The 13,509-nt window shown below is 57.4% G+C and overlaps 5 protein-coding genes across 5 annotated transcripts; 3 read left to right on the forward strand and 2 right to left on the reverse strand.

Moving 5' to 3' along the window:
• The first annotated feature begins 41 nt into the window (after positions 1-41).
• LY79DRAFT_555840 (subtilase) lies at positions 42-3,847 on the forward strand. Its single transcript, XM_060557958.1, has 11 exons — positions 42-474; positions 559-900; positions 954-1,017; positions 1,067-1,172; positions 1,226-1,283; positions 1,346-2,715; positions 2,775-2,884; positions 2,943-3,051; positions 3,110-3,197; positions 3,270-3,520; positions 3,579-3,847. The coding sequence occupies exons 1-11, from the start codon at positions 328-330 to the stop codon at positions 3,721-3,723; spliced, it is 2,790 nt and encodes a 929-aa protein (XP_060413599.1). The 5' UTR covers positions 42-327; the 3' UTR covers positions 3,724-3,847.
• LY79DRAFT_670240 (uncharacterized protein) lies at positions 3,827-7,269 on the reverse strand (the record flags this gene model as incomplete). The annotated part of the gene is made up of 2 exons (XM_060563758.1): positions 3,827-4,812; positions 6,156-7,269. 2 exons carry the CDS (start codon positions 7,267-7,269, stop codon positions 3,827-3,829), a joined length of 2,100 nt encoding a protein of 699 aa, XP_060413600.1.
• A 1,639-nt stretch (positions 7,270-8,908) lies between these two features.
• On the reverse strand, positions 8,909-9,532 carry LY79DRAFT_516735 (transferase hexapeptide domain-containing protein; the record flags this gene model as incomplete). Its single annotated transcript, XM_060554854.1, has 2 exons — positions 8,909-9,097; positions 9,143-9,532. 2 exons carry the CDS (start codon positions 9,530-9,532, stop codon positions 8,909-8,911), a joined length of 579 nt encoding a protein of 192 aa, XP_060413601.1.
• A 310-nt stretch (positions 9,533-9,842) lies between these two features.
• On the forward strand, positions 9,843-11,616 carry LY79DRAFT_555855 (NADH oxidoreductase). The gene is made up of 3 exons (XM_060557959.1): positions 9,843-10,196; positions 10,291-11,278; positions 11,333-11,616. The coding sequence occupies exons 1-3, from the start codon at positions 9,924-9,926 to the stop codon at positions 11,503-11,505; spliced, it is 1,434 nt and encodes a 477-aa protein (XP_060413602.1). The 5' UTR covers positions 9,843-9,923; the 3' UTR covers positions 11,506-11,616.
• LY79DRAFT_555858 (uncharacterized protein) lies at positions 11,617-13,341 on the forward strand. Its single transcript, XM_060557960.1, has 2 exons — positions 11,617-12,154; positions 12,379-13,341. Exons 1-2 carry the CDS (start codon positions 11,875-11,877, stop codon positions 13,233-13,235), a joined length of 1,137 nt encoding a protein of 378 aa, XP_060413603.1. The 5' UTR covers positions 11,617-11,874; the 3' UTR covers positions 13,236-13,341.
• The last annotated feature ends 168 nt before the right edge of the window (positions 13,342-13,509 follow it).

Below are 13,509 nucleotides of genomic sequence, written 5' to 3' on the forward strand. Positions count from 1 at the left end.
CGATGATCAGAGGTGGGCCGGAATTGTTTGGCTTCAGCGGTGAGGTCGCCTCGGGGGTGGAGATGTTACTGGGACGACTGCCCAAAGGGGACAAGAAGCCAGGGTCCGCAAGTTTGTCGCGCGTACCGGGGCATCGACTTCAATACGAGATCGTCAACGGATCATGGCATCGTGGAAGGCGTGCCCAGGCCCCCCCCGGCATTGCGGGTTGTAGGCTGCAGAGGCTCATTAAAAGGTGCCTGGCGCCGGGCGAACAACGGGGAGAAAGAGAACAAGCCATCGGCTCTCGTCTCGAGTCTCGACATTCCACTCGTTCATTGTTCGACTATGCGTGTCGCGAGTGCCCTGGTCTCCGTGCTGGCGTTAGCCGGCACGGGCGCCGCCAAAGTCTCTCGGCGTGCCGCCGACGAGGACGTCCGCCCGTCCGACGATACCGTCGTCGCGCCCAAGAAGTTCATCCTTGAGCTCGAGCAGGTATGCAAAACTTGGCGAGACCGATCCCTGAAGGGGGGGGGGGGGGGGGGGGGGAGAGGGAGCAAGACGCTAAACATCCCGCAGGGAGCCGACAAGGACGAAGTGGTCCAGCACCTCCAGGCCATTCCTGGGAGCAAGGTCCTCAAAGTCTTCGACTCGTCCGTCTTCAGTGGCATCGCCGTCGAGTCCGACAGCGAGAACACGGACTCGCTCGAGGCGCTCGCGCCCGTCGTCAAGGCGTGGCACTCTACCCGCATCCAGCTTGCCCCCGTCGTGGCCGGGGAATCGTTCAGCGACGACGCCAAAGCGCTCAACTACTCAATCCACTGGATGACGGGCGTCGATAAGCTCCACGAGCAGGGGGTTCTGGGGAAAGGCGTCAAGGTCGGCGTTGTCGACACCGGTACCGACTACACTCATCCCGCCGTAAGCTTCGCCCCTCCGCGTGCTTTGGTAGACTGCTGGCTAATCGGCCACAGCTTGGGGGCTGCTTCGGAGAGGGCTGCAAGGTTGCTGCTGGACATGATTTCGTGGGCGACGACAGTGAGTTGAGCATTGGATACCAAAGAGAAACAGTGACTAACTACATCAGACAACTGGCCCTACCCCGGCGCGGAGAGACAGCCCGACGCGGACCCCCTTGATTCCATCGGCCATGGCACCCATGTTTCCGGCATCATTGCCGGTAAGAGCACGGAGTGAGTCTGCTATCCAGACAGACCAAGCGAGTCCCGACTTACTCTCTCGTCAGATTCACAGGGGTCGCGCCTCAAGCCACCATCTATTCTTACAAGGTCTTCGGGCCCTCGGTAATAAGTGCTCGCCCACAATTAACGATGGCCTCTCCCACTGACTCTACTCTGTTGAACAGGAAAGTACCAACGAGGAGGTCTTGATCGAGGCGTTCCTTCGCGCCTTTGACGACGGCGTCGACATCATCACGGCCTCCGTCGGCTCCACCGGCGGCTGGTCCGACAACGCTTGGGCACTCGTCGCCTCCCGCATCGTCGAGCAAGGCGTCGTGGTCACGATCGCTGCCGGCAACTCGGGCGATCTGGGCGCCTTCTTTCCCAGCACCGGCGCCGCCGGCAAGGAGGTCCTTGCCGTGGCCTCCGCCGATGCCTACATCGTCTCGGCCCGCCAGTTCGCCGGCACCTTCAACCTCGATGGCCAGTCTAACCGGACCATCCTCGGGTACCGTCCCGCCCAGGAACAGTTCCCCGCCGAGATCGTCGGCTGGCCCATCGTCCCCGTCACGCTTGACATCAACGTCGAGAACGACGCCTGCCAGCCGCTGCCTGAGGGCTTGAACTTCACCGGGACGATTCCGCTCGTGCGGTTCGATGAGGGGTGCGATGATTACATCAGGCAGAGATGGGTCCAGGAGCGCGGGGCCAAATTCATGCTCTTCTACATGACAGACAGGCCCATTGTCGGGTTTTCCGGCACCGGCTGGGAACAGAGCAGATGGGGTCTTCTCTCCAAGGACGCCGGCGAGGCCATCGTGAAGACCGTCATCGCCGGCGGCAACGTCACCGCCGACTTCTCCCTGGATCAGAACAACAGCTACGTCGCCATGTACAACGCCGGCGGCGGGAAGCCCTCTCTGTTCACCTCTTGGGGCGGCACCTTCGACCTCGAGCTGAAGCCCGACATCACCGCCCCCGGAGGCAGGATCTTCGCCCCCTTCCCCGGCAATAAGTACCGCGACCTCTCGGGCACCTCCATGGCCTGCCCCTACGTCGCCGGCGTCGCCGCACTGTACATTGGCGCTCACGGCGGCCGCTCCACGCACGGCGCCGGCTTCGCCAAGGCCCTGCACGCGCGCATTGTTGCCTCGGGCCGGGCAATTCCCTGGTCCGACGGAACCAACAAGGACTTTGGCTTCTGGGCCCCTCCCATCCAGGTCGGGAGCGGCCTCATCGACGCCGTCTCCGTGCTCAACGCGACTTCGCAGCTGTCGGGCGAGACAAAGTTCGCGCTCAACGACACGGACCACTTTTCGCGGTACCACCAGGTCGACATCACCAACACCGGCGCTACGGAGCTCGAGTACGTGTTCCAGGTGCAGGATGCCGCGGGCTTCGAATCGTACTGGACCGCGGACGCTGCGGACGCCGGCATCAATCTCGTCCCTCGCATCAAGGATCTTGTCGAGATCGAGCCGTTCAAGATCGGCACTCCCGTGAGCGTGCCTTCGGGCTCGTTCAAAGTCGGGCCTGGTCAGACCAAGACTGCAAAGTAGGGTTCCCTCAACGACCGTCCCGGGGTCGGTAACGACGAGCTGACGTGCTTGCCAGGTTCTCTTTCGACATCCCGCAAGGTCTAAACGCTACGAGACTGCCTGTTTTCAGCGGCAAGATCCTCATCGGTTCCAGCGCTGGCGATGTGCTTTCTGTACCCTACTATGGTGCGGCTCAGCCCCTCCGCTTTGACTCAACCGTTGCTAACCATCCATCCACCCGCAGGCGTCGGCGGAAGCGTCGAGCATAATATCGCAGACATGTACTACACGTCCTTGGGATACCCCCGTGCCGTTTCTGGCGTTAACCGAACATCGCTGTCCGACAAGTCGAGGTAGGCTCCCGATATCCCGTGCTGAGGAGACCACCATGACTGACCCGGGATGGCTCAGCTACACTTTCGACCTCTCCCTCGAGAAGCAAGATTTCGTCAGACTTCAAGTCGCATTGACCTGGGGAACTCGCGAACTGCGCTGGGATGTAAGCGACTTATCTTCCCTTCCCCATACCCCCGCCTCGCAGCCGGAGAATTGCTGACGTAAACCCTTGTAGGTCTTCCAGTCCAGCTACCAGGAGCGTGAATGGGTCTACCCGCCGGTCGTTGGCCAGAACAAGTACGTCGGCTCCGTAGCCGGCTTCGACGTCTACAACGGCGTCAACTATCCCGTCTTCGACCCTGCCACCGACAGCGTCAACAACACCATCTCCTTCCCGCTGAAGGACCATCCCCGCGACTCACCCTACGAGTCGTGGTGGCTTGGGAAGCTGGCGGACGGGAGCCAGATCAAACCTGGAAAGTACAGGTCAGCAGACCCCAGACGCCGTCTCGTAGTGGTTTATGATGCTAACTATTGTGGCCAGGTGGCGCTTCGCCGCTCTGAAACCGTTTGCCGACCCCAAAGCGTCGGACAACTGGGATATCTTCGAGACTCCCGAGATTGAGATCTTGCCCCTCACCGGAGGCAACTCCACAGCCTCTCTCCGTCACCGAACGCTATACAGATAGATGCTGCTCGTTCCGCTCCGTGGACCAGTGATAATCTAGCTCCTTTTTCTCTGCAACGTGTGTGTGTGTGTGTGTGTGTGTGCCTATCGTCCAACAATAAATATCACTCCATCGCCACCAGTTCGTCATTGGCCGTCTCGGGCGTCTTATCGCCCTTGTGCTCGTCCTTGCCGAAAATGCCCTTCTCATCGAACCAGTTCACGTCCTGCTCGAGCGCGTGCTTTGCCAGCCTGTCCGCCTCCTTGTTCTCCTTCTTCGGCACCTGCCAGAACTCCACCGCCACGCCCAGCTTGCCCAGCGACATCATGGTGAGCATCAGGTTGTCCCACAGGTCCTCGTTCTTGACCTTCTCCCCCTTGGTGTTCTTCCACCCGTTGGCCAGCCACTTCTTCATGTGCGGCGGCTCCCCGCTCCGCCCGCCCGCCACGCCCTCCACCAGGTACGCCGAGTCGCTCTTGACCACGACGTGGTGCAGCTTGAACGGCGCCGGCGCCCTGCCGGCCCCGCGCGGGGACGGTAGCCCCTGCTGCGCGAGCCGCGCTGCCTCCATCAGCCCCGCGATCGCGGCATACAGGTCGGCGCGCTGCTGCGTGTGCTGCGGGCGGTCGCGGCTGTCGCTGCCGTCCGTATCGCGCATGACGTGGCCGCGGTCCGCCGCGTCCGGGATGCGGCAGGCGCGGTTGGCGACGTTGTTGGGGCCGAGGTAGACGCCGACGGCGGACCTCGTCGGCGGCTGGCCCGGGCTGTTCTGAGGGGGGCAGACGCCGTGGACGGCGACGACGAGGGAGTCGGTGTGGCACGAGGGCTTCTGGTCCGCCGCGGCTGGCGCTGCGTGGCAGCGGACGTGGAGGAGGCTGAAGTGGCCGGTGCCGCCGGGGATCTCCAGGTTGGTGGGATTGTCGCCGTAGACCTCGACATGGTCGGTCGGAAAGCGGCGGACAACGTAGCCGTCCGAGTCCGGCTCAACGAGCTGGCCGATGCGGTGGGGGGTGTGGGGATCGTGCTTCTGCTGTGCGCGACTCATTTTGGCGACGGAGGTGCAGTAGGGGTCTCTGGTGAGATTGAGTTGGTGTACCCGCGAGCCCCTGTCTATTTCGCAGTAATATATAGACCTGAATCTGCTTGAATGTGTGGGCGGGTGAAATGGCCGAGTGTGTGTAACAATGGCGGTGATTGAGGCTGATGAGTGAAGTGGAGAGGCGATGACAGTTCGAGGTTGAAAACTCAGGTACCTCTTACAATCGATAAGTCATCCACCCCCTCGGATTTTCACGGGCCCCGGGGCGTTCCCTTCTGTCGTCTCATACAAGTCTTTACTGAGTGGTACCCGAAGAGGGGGGAAATGGGAGTCGTCGGTGAATGAGCGTCGTCAATGGTTCATTTACAATACCGAAAGTCAATGAGGCGTTCGGCCTTTTCGGTGCTTGCCGCGGGCGATCGGTACCGTGGCGATCGGAGCCGGCAGTGGGAAAAGTGGGGAACACGGCACACTGACGGCCGCCCGGTCTTGCTGAGGGTGGTATGCGTCGGGGTCCTCCAGCATTCCTTGACGGAGGAGGGCGCCAGTTAGTCGGTAAGTTGAAGTTACACAGGAGCAATACTCCCTTCACAATATCAAACATAACCAATATGGATGCGACTTTTGTACATAGTCCCTAGCCTCGCCTAGTCTTGAGACTTCCCCTACCGTCTTATTCATGTTTTCGATCAATTCGACTCAAGCGCCTGCCTTGCAGTTTCCGCCAAGGCTGCTAAATCTCTTTCAAAACAATCCATTGTTTCTGGTTTTTATATGTTTGTTTGCTATTTTTTTAGTTGTTGACCATCCTCTACAGCTCCTCACCTGGTATCATAGCAAACACCAGACTAGCGCCTCCACCAGTGAACTAAGTGTCCTAGGTCACAATTTGCGAACTTCTTGCTTTACGAAGACAGCGCGCTATGGCCAAGAGAGGAATATTTCTTGTGTGTACCATGACTAACAAGCGGACGAGCACTTGTCTGTTCCCTGTCCTTCTTCAGAGAAAGCGAATTATCGCCGGCGCATACCTCTTTCGTGAGAAAGAGCAGCTTATATGTAAATGACTAACGACTCCCAGTTGAAAGGATCTGTTGTTTTCTAAACGAGAAGGAATGCGGAATCCTGCAAGCAACAACATGGTATGCAAAAGCATGAATGACATGGATGAGGCCTTGACCAATGTTCGCTAGTAATCCCGGCAGTCTATTTACTGACCAAGTACTCATTATACACAGTTTCGTCCAATTCCGAGTCCTGCATTCGCCGGCGACATGGCATTAGTCGCTGTATAGTATCCTGGTCAATCCCGCCTTCTTATGAAGCATTTTCCTCCTTGATTTCTCGTTCTCCAATTATATTCAGTTGGTAGCCAACTTACTCCAGTCAAACGGAAGAAATCTATAAGTCTTACCCTTTCCATCATCGGATATGCGGCACTCCGCCCTCAGACACTCGCCTATGCCCTTGTGATCCTTACAGCCGTTGCGTTTGAGGGCTTCAGCCTGTTGACCTGCCTCAACGTTGACTTCCCGCAGCGCTTGAACGATGCAATAAGTCGAGCCAGATCTCGAGTACTCCAAGAAGGCGTCAAATCCGGGTGTACCTCGCTGGGCGCTCAGGAGAGGAACGAGCTCGAGGAAGATGGACTTGTAGGTCGGGGAGTTTTCGCTTTCGGGGTCCTGAACGACATCGAACCTGTTTAGGTTGGATGTCAGTCTGATGAGTCGGCTCTGCCAGACGTGTGTGAGTGGGACGTTCTCAGAGACGGAGATTTTGCGACCTCTCTTGCGCGCCGTTATCTGCAAATCGAGGGGTTGTGGCGACTGCAGACTATTGATGGCCTGCAGAATTTCGCTGTGCTTCTTGTCGCTCTGAGTGTTGCTGTCATCACGACCTTTCGGGGCGTCCATGTGGTGGTCGGCCATTTTGTCCTCCAGCTTCTTGAGTCTAGCCTTGGTGTCGCTTAACTCATCCCGAAGGCCGGCGTTCTCTGCCTGAAGGCCGCCCTTCTCTGCCGCGTTCGTCAGCTGAGTGACTCGGAGGCCCTGCAGCTCTTGGTACAGGGCCTCTTTCTGCTCTTTCTCCGTGACTATCCGGGCCTCGATGAGTGTGTTCTGGTACTTGATGTCGTGCAGCTCCAGGCGGAGGTCTTGGTTCTGCTTCTTCTCGCTCACTAGCTCGGCTTCCAACTCGTTCTGCTTTTCCACTTCGGCCTGGAGCCTGGTATCAAACATCTCTCTCTCGTGGGTTTCGGACACACCAGCTTGTCGAGCGACCTCGAGGGTTTCCACCAGATTTTTCGCCTTGTGAAGGGCGGAAACAACTAGATTTATGTTGGGGCCATAGTCCTGATTAGTCTCAGCAGACTGTTGGGACGAGAACCGAACGACGGGCTGGCCAGAATCTGGTGTGGTGTATGGGGACGTCAAGACCCTTGGCGTCTGCTGGCTTGAAATTTTCTGGTTCGAGCGCGTCTGGGACAAGTTGGATAGTGCGGGCGAGTGATAGAAAGAGGATACGGGCATTCTCGTGGACCGAGGTTGTTGGCTGTCGAGTGGCTGTATAATGTGGCCGTGTCTATTGATGGGAGTTGAGGCGAGGCGCTGGATGCCCGTTGGATGGAAAGGCGAACTAAAGGGCGCGTCGCTTGAGACGTCGTAGTTACAGATTCCGTCTGGCTGGGGGAATTCAAGAGGTTTATCGACCGTTTGTCCAAAAGTGCCAAAGTCGGACGGCTCGCTTCGGATGGCAGGTGTTTGCTGGCTCTCTCGATTCTCTCTGTTGGTTCCCCGCGGTTCGGTACCGAGAATTTCTCCTCTGCCCCCTTCCTCCAGTCTATTTACTTCCATTTCGGGTTGGACTGTGGTTATGCGCAAAAGGGACTCGGAATCGGAGATAAGCAGGAGTAGGTGGGAAGGGAAAAAATGGATGGATGGGATTTCAAGGACTTGTTGGGACGGGTGGAGAGCAAATAGAATCATCACCTCAATTTCTTTCAACGCACAACCTAAATCACATGACTATTCTTACTTAGATTGGTCTGTCTTCTGGTTCAAACGTGCTGCATGCGAGGGGCTATGTTACAGAGTACAGTCTTTGGAAGTGTGACCGGTATCTTGCATGGATGTTAAAAGCTTCATGACTTGTGAAGGGTCGTGGTAAGTGTCAAATCCAGTCAAGCTAGGAGCTTTACTTGAAGGCTGTAGTGAATGTAAGATTGAAAGTCCTACTCCTTTGATCAATCAAGCTGCTCACAGACTGAGAGGGAAGGATGGTTAAAATAAAGAAAATGTTTCGTATCCAGCCGCTCAAACCACATTATCAATGAGCACCTGAACCATTACAATTACAGCCTGTATCCATTAACGAGGTTTGGGCGCAGTGCGTCATGTCCCTTGCGGCAGTGTTAAGAGCAAACGGAAACATACTGACGATAGCCAAGCATGCTGTTAGTCACAGTATTCCCAGGTTATGTGGAACAATTCCCTTCCAGGGAACCTACGAACACTGTCGGAGAATAGGCTCGGTATGAACCCGTTACTGAGACTTCTGTCTGAGGTGCTTGACGCACTAAGGGTGTTTCTTACAACGGCAACGGCATTGTGCTTTGAGGCTTATCATATCATCGCCGCACAAATATATGGAGTATGTTTCAGTAAGAAAGCTCATTAGTCCATATGCAGCCATCCCACATATTCCTCTCCTCGTGGTAGATAAGGCATTCTTGAGTCGAATCGCGTATAGCCCCGTGCACGCAGTCAATGAGCCAGTGTATGTTCTGCGCATGATGTAAGTAGCAACCATTCAGAACCCAGACTTGCTAGGTTCGAGTTCCAGGAAACCGGAGTTTTCTAGGCTTTCTGCCAGTTTACCCCCCTCCGCTCGGCTACTGCGGTACGATAGGACCGCCTTTGACCATTTATAGAGTCTCTCGTTGGCCTGCAATGACACCCAAGTTGCCAAAGGTGGATGCGTGATGCTGCGGGTTTCCGGGCTGGCAAGTAAATGTGCTCGGAAAAGAATGCATGCTTGCCTCCAGAGCCATTACTAGGTGGGGAGGGACGGAAGGCCATGAGGTTCCGACTATCTGTCAGTAGTCTCCAACTTGCACTGAATCAAAATTCTAATAACATGAATCATGGGGTATCATTGTAACAAAGTTCTCTAAAGCCATTTCTCGGCCTTGTTGGGCATCAACCTTCTGAGCACATCAATCTGCCGCGCCTGCGCCTTGTGTTTCAAGTCTGTAACTCCTCGTCTGTCGGTCCGTCGCTGACCGTTTGAGTACACAACTGTGTAGTCTGGTATCTTCTCGCCAGATTTTATGACGGTCGATGGTGATATCGTGCAATTCTATGGTGGTCAGCATCCGAGCTCGTTGAGAAACATTACACAAACCTTGCCAATGACAGCGCCGCTTCCTATCCGAGAGCGAACTCCAATTACGGTATCTGTCCCAATCTCTGTGCCTCCTGCTTCAATGACCGAGCCGACTTCTACCGTCACGTAGTCTCCGAGCGAAAGGCCTCCATCGGTAACGTCATTGCCAACCGCGCCAACATGAGCTCGCTCGTGGATGATGCATCTTCGACCGATGAGGATACTACCGTTGGTCGACTCCACCTTCGATCGCGGATGCAGGACGCTTTCCGACTGAATTGTGATGGAGTGCGTTCCGACGAGAATGGCGCTGTCGGCGACGGTGAGGGAGGAAGAGAAGTTGACTGGCGGTCGCGGGCCGGTGCTGGATACAGAGGGCAGCATAGAATGCCGCTTGCTGGACGACATTGTGAAGTGTGATTTGGGTTGCCCCACCCCTAAAGACTTGCTATCCGGCAGGTATAGTACATTCTTAAAGATGATGGCAACGCGGAACCAGGTCTTTGTAGATTGTCCGACGTAAGACGCGCAGCAGTGTTAGTGACCGGAGAGCTTGACGTGGGGCATCGCACCAGCCGCCGTTGCTCAGTCTCTGGAGCTGGTCTAGCACATAACCCCGGTTGATGCATCAATTATAATCACGTGATATGATTCCGCTGACTAACAGCCCGCATTGGCCAATCAACGCCAATTGGAAATAAGCATCATCGACTGTGCAGCAGAGCTTCGTTCCCACGACGGCGAATTCATCCGACCGACACCCTCCATCCACCCCCAATCCCTCCCCCAAACGCCCACGATGGCCACTCCACGGCGGTTGCCCGCGCAGGCCGCGCAGGCTGCGCGAAACTACGCAACGGTACGAACATACGGCGGCCTGAAGGACCAGGACCGCATTTTCCAGAACCTCTACGGCCGGATGCCCCCGACGCTGGCTTCTGCGAAGAAAATGGGCGATTGGCACAAGACGAAGGAGATCATTCTCAAGGGACACGACTGGATCATCAGCGAGGTCAAGGCCTCCGGTCTCCGTGGTCGTGGAGGTGCCGGTTTCCCTTCAGGATTGAAATGGGTAGGTTGACACCCCACGTTCCTGGCTGAGTTATTGCCGCGGCAATCAAGGGAAGGGACGGGACAACGGGCTAACGTAGATGGCATCCGCGTAGTCGTTCATGAACTTCAAGGACTGGGACAAGGACGATAAGCCGAGATACCTGGTCGTCAACGCCGATGAGGGTGAGCCCGGAACCTGCAAGGACCGCGAGATTATGCGAAAGGACCCCCACAAGCTTATCGAGGGATGCCTGGTCGCTGGTCGAGCCATGAACGCCACCGCCGCCTACATCTACATCCGCGGCGAGTTCGTCCACGAGGCCGCCGTCCTCCAGAACGCCATCAACGAGGCCTACAAGGACGGCTTGATTGGCAAGAATGCTTGCAACTCCGGCTACGACTTTGACGTCTTCATCCACCGCGGTGCCGGTGCCTACGTCTGCGGTGAGGAGACCTCCCTCATCGAGTCCCTCGAGGGCAAGCCCGGAAAGCCCCGTCTCAAGCCGCCTTTCCCCGCCGCCGTCGGTCTCTTCGGTTGCCCTTCGACTGTCGCCAACGTCGAGACCGTTGCCGTTGCCCCTACCATCTGCAGACGTGGTGGCAACTGGTTCGCGGGCTTCGGCCGCGAGCGTAACCAGGGCACCAAGCTCTTCTGCATCTCTGGTCACGTCAACAACCCCGTCACCGTCGAGGAGGAGATGTCGATACCTCTGCGCGAGCTGATCGACAAGCACTGCGGCGGTGTTCGTGGCGGCTGGGACAACCTGCTGGCTGTCATCCCTGGTGGTTCTTCCACCCCGATCCTCCCCAAGAGCGTCTGCGACAACCAGCTCATGGACTTTGACGCCCTGAAGGACAGCCAGTCCGGTCTTGGTACCGCCGCCGTCATTGTCATGGACAAGAGCACCGACGTTGTCCGCGCCATCAGCCGGCTCTCCCACTTTTACGCCCACGAGTCCTGCGGTCAGTGCACGCCCTGCAGAGAGGGTAGCAAGTGGACCGACCAGATCATGAAGCGCTTTGAGAAGGGTCAGGGCCGGCCACGTGAGATTGACATGCTTCAGGAGCTCACCAAGCAGGTCGAGGGCCACACCATTTGCGGTATGTATTCGCCATGACGTAAACGACTCTTAACACTAACGTATTGTTTTCTAGCTCTTGGTGAGGCTTTTGCCTGGCCGCTGCAGGGCCTTATTAGACATTTCCGTCCCGAGCTTGAGAAGAGAATGGAGGAGTACGCCGCCCAGAACGGCGGTGCCAACGCCTTGGGTGGTGGCTGGGCGCCCGATTCCCGGGCTCAGGGCAAGTTGGTTTCGCCAGGACAGTAGAAGGCTGAGATGTTGCATGCTTGTAGACTGGCGCCTGGGGGCTTGTATATATTAGTATCGTACATTAGCATAGCCCTAAATGTGCCGGAGTTCATTTGTTCACGATAATCCCATATTCACCCTTGGGATTGATGACTAATTGATAGTGAACTGACGCAGGACGCGGCGGGTAGAGTCCCAAGGATACATACGCTGTTTGGCCAAACGCCACGAATGCAATCATGTCTTGGGAGGGATGGCTAGTCTGTGGTTCATTTCCGTCCGTTCCTGGCAAAGCCTCGATTTCGGCGTTAAGTCGCAGAATGCTTACCCAATGAGGCCATTGGATTTTCTCAGCTTTGCTCGCTTTTCCCCCTTCCTGCAGCCAGGATGTCTCTCTCGGCCCACAGATCCGACTTCCGCTGGACCCGGTCGGTGAGCCTCCGACGGCGGTGGGGGTTTCTTTTCACCACGACCACCGAACGCCCGTCTCCCCCAACAACCAGTCCCCGGCCGGCGGAAACATCGACAGTCGGCGCTTCAGTCCGCTTTATCCTTGTTTTCTGGCTCCTGCGCGCGAGTATTTCTTATCTCTTGTTGTTGGTGGAAACATCTTCGGACATGACTTCTTTCAAGTATGACCAGTTTGTAGCCTTCGGGTCCGACAGCGGTTAGTAGAGTAACCTCCCCTTCCTTGCTTTTGTCCTCATACACACACCCGCCTCGCCTTGTCGCGACTTTTTTTTCTTTTTCTTCTTCTTTCAGAAATGACGTCCTGTCCTTGTTTTCTTCTCCTAGCTTCCTAGCTGTTCATCGACCGCTCGCAGTGAGCGCGCGTTTTCTCACTCATGTCACACCGCCCACTCTCACCTCCAAATACTGATGGGACTACAGCCGGGCTCGAGCGTATCCTGCGCAGCCTCCAAGCACTCACCATGATCTTCGGCGCGTACCCATCCCTCATGTACCTCGTCCTCTTGGCCTCGGACTCGCCCCTCTTCGAGGCCCTCGGCCCGCTGAAGGATCACCTGAACCTGGCGCGCCGCTTCATCCGCTTCTTCTGGTTCCTCAACTCCTTGGGCACGTCCTACAACCTCTTCAGCTCGGCCCGGGTCGGCGGCTCCCGGGAGAGCGGAGGCGCCATCGGCCTGGAGACCTGGCTCGACATGGCCAGGTTCACGCTCCTCGGCCTCTACGGCGGCATCGAGTCCCTGACGCTGCCGGACCTGCTGGGCGTCCCGCAGCTCGAGGTCTTTGGCGCGGAGCGCACGAGGGCGCTCAACCTCGAGGCGCAGCGGTTCTGGCTGCTCGCGCTGGTGTCCGGGGTGCTCGCGAACCTGGCAAAGATGCTCAAGGCGTTCGCGCACGCGCCCGTGCCGCAGCACGGCCACGGGTACGGTACCGGCGAGCAGGCGCAGCAGAAGGCCGGGGATGCGGCCGGGGAGAAGGCGGGCGGCGACGGCGAGGAGAAGCTCGACTGGGAGGCGGAGCGCGCCCGGCTCAGGGTCATCGTGGCCAAGCGGCGGGAAGAGAGGAAGAGGTGGAGGAGGAACGTGGCCTTCCAGGTCAGGTCGCTGGGACGCAAGATCGTCGCGGACTCGTTGGACTGTCTCGTCCCCGGCGCCGTCTTGGGCTGGGTGAATGTTCAGCCGGGCACCGTCGGGGTTGCCATGCTCATCACGACTTTCCTGACGGGTAGGGACATATGGGAGAGGTGCGGCGCCGCAGTGGAGGCAAAGAGAGCTTCTTGAAAAAACAGTACGTGGGCTAGTAGATAAAGGTTTTGTTTGCGATACAATGTATAGATGGGATAAAGGGGTTGAGCTACCCGCTCTAGAGCCCTGAACCCCCCCCCCCCCCCCGGGCTAATAGAGACGCGTCGGTTCCACGCTTTCCGCCTTCTTCGTCCCCGCGGCGACTCTTTTTTCTTCTTCCGTAGTCCAACACCGTTATAGGACAGGCGGAGCTGGCAAGCCAGCACCTGCATCATTCTGAACAGCGAGCTGCGCCTCGCCGTCAGGCTGC

This window comes from Colletotrichum navitas, assembly GCF_030913465.1.
Source record: "Colletotrichum navitas strain CBS 125086 chromosome Unknown LY79scaffold_34, whole genome shotgun sequence".
NCBI classification, from domain to species: Eukaryota; Fungi; Ascomycota; class Sordariomycetes; order Glomerellales; family Glomerellaceae; genus Colletotrichum; species Colletotrichum navitas.

Coding starts and splice junctions, on each gene's coding strand:
- LY79DRAFT_555855 (XM_060557959.1), top strand. CDS start 9,924: ATGGCCACTCCACGGCGGTTGCCCGCGCAGGCCGCGCAGGCTGCGCGA. Junction 10,197..10,290: donor TCCCTTCAGGATTGAAATGG/GTAGGTTGACAC, acceptor GCATCCGCGTAG/TCGTTCATGAACTTCAAGGA. Junction 11,279..11,332: donor CGAGGGCCACACCATTTGCG/GTATGTATTCGC, acceptor ATTGTTTTCTAG/CTCTTGGTGAGGCTTTTGCC.
- LY79DRAFT_555840 (XM_060557958.1), top strand. CDS start 328: ATGCGTGTCGCGAGTGCCCTGGTCTCCGTGCTGGCGTTAGCCGGCACG. Junction 475..558: donor TCATCCTTGAGCTCGAGCAG/GTATGCAAAACT, acceptor AACATCCCGCAG/GGAGCCGACAAGGACGAAGT. Junction 2,716..2,774: donor GGTCAGACCAAGACTGCAAA/GTAGGGTTCCCT, acceptor CGTGCTTGCCAG/GTTCTCTTTCGACATCCCGC.
- LY79DRAFT_555858 (XM_060557960.1), top strand. CDS start 11,875: ATGTCTCTCTCGGCCCACAGATCCGACTTCCGCTGGACCCGGTCGGTG. Junction 12,155..12,378: donor AGCCTTCGGGTCCGACAGCG/GTTAGTAGAGTA, acceptor ATGGGACTACAG/CCGGGCTCGAGCGTATCCTG.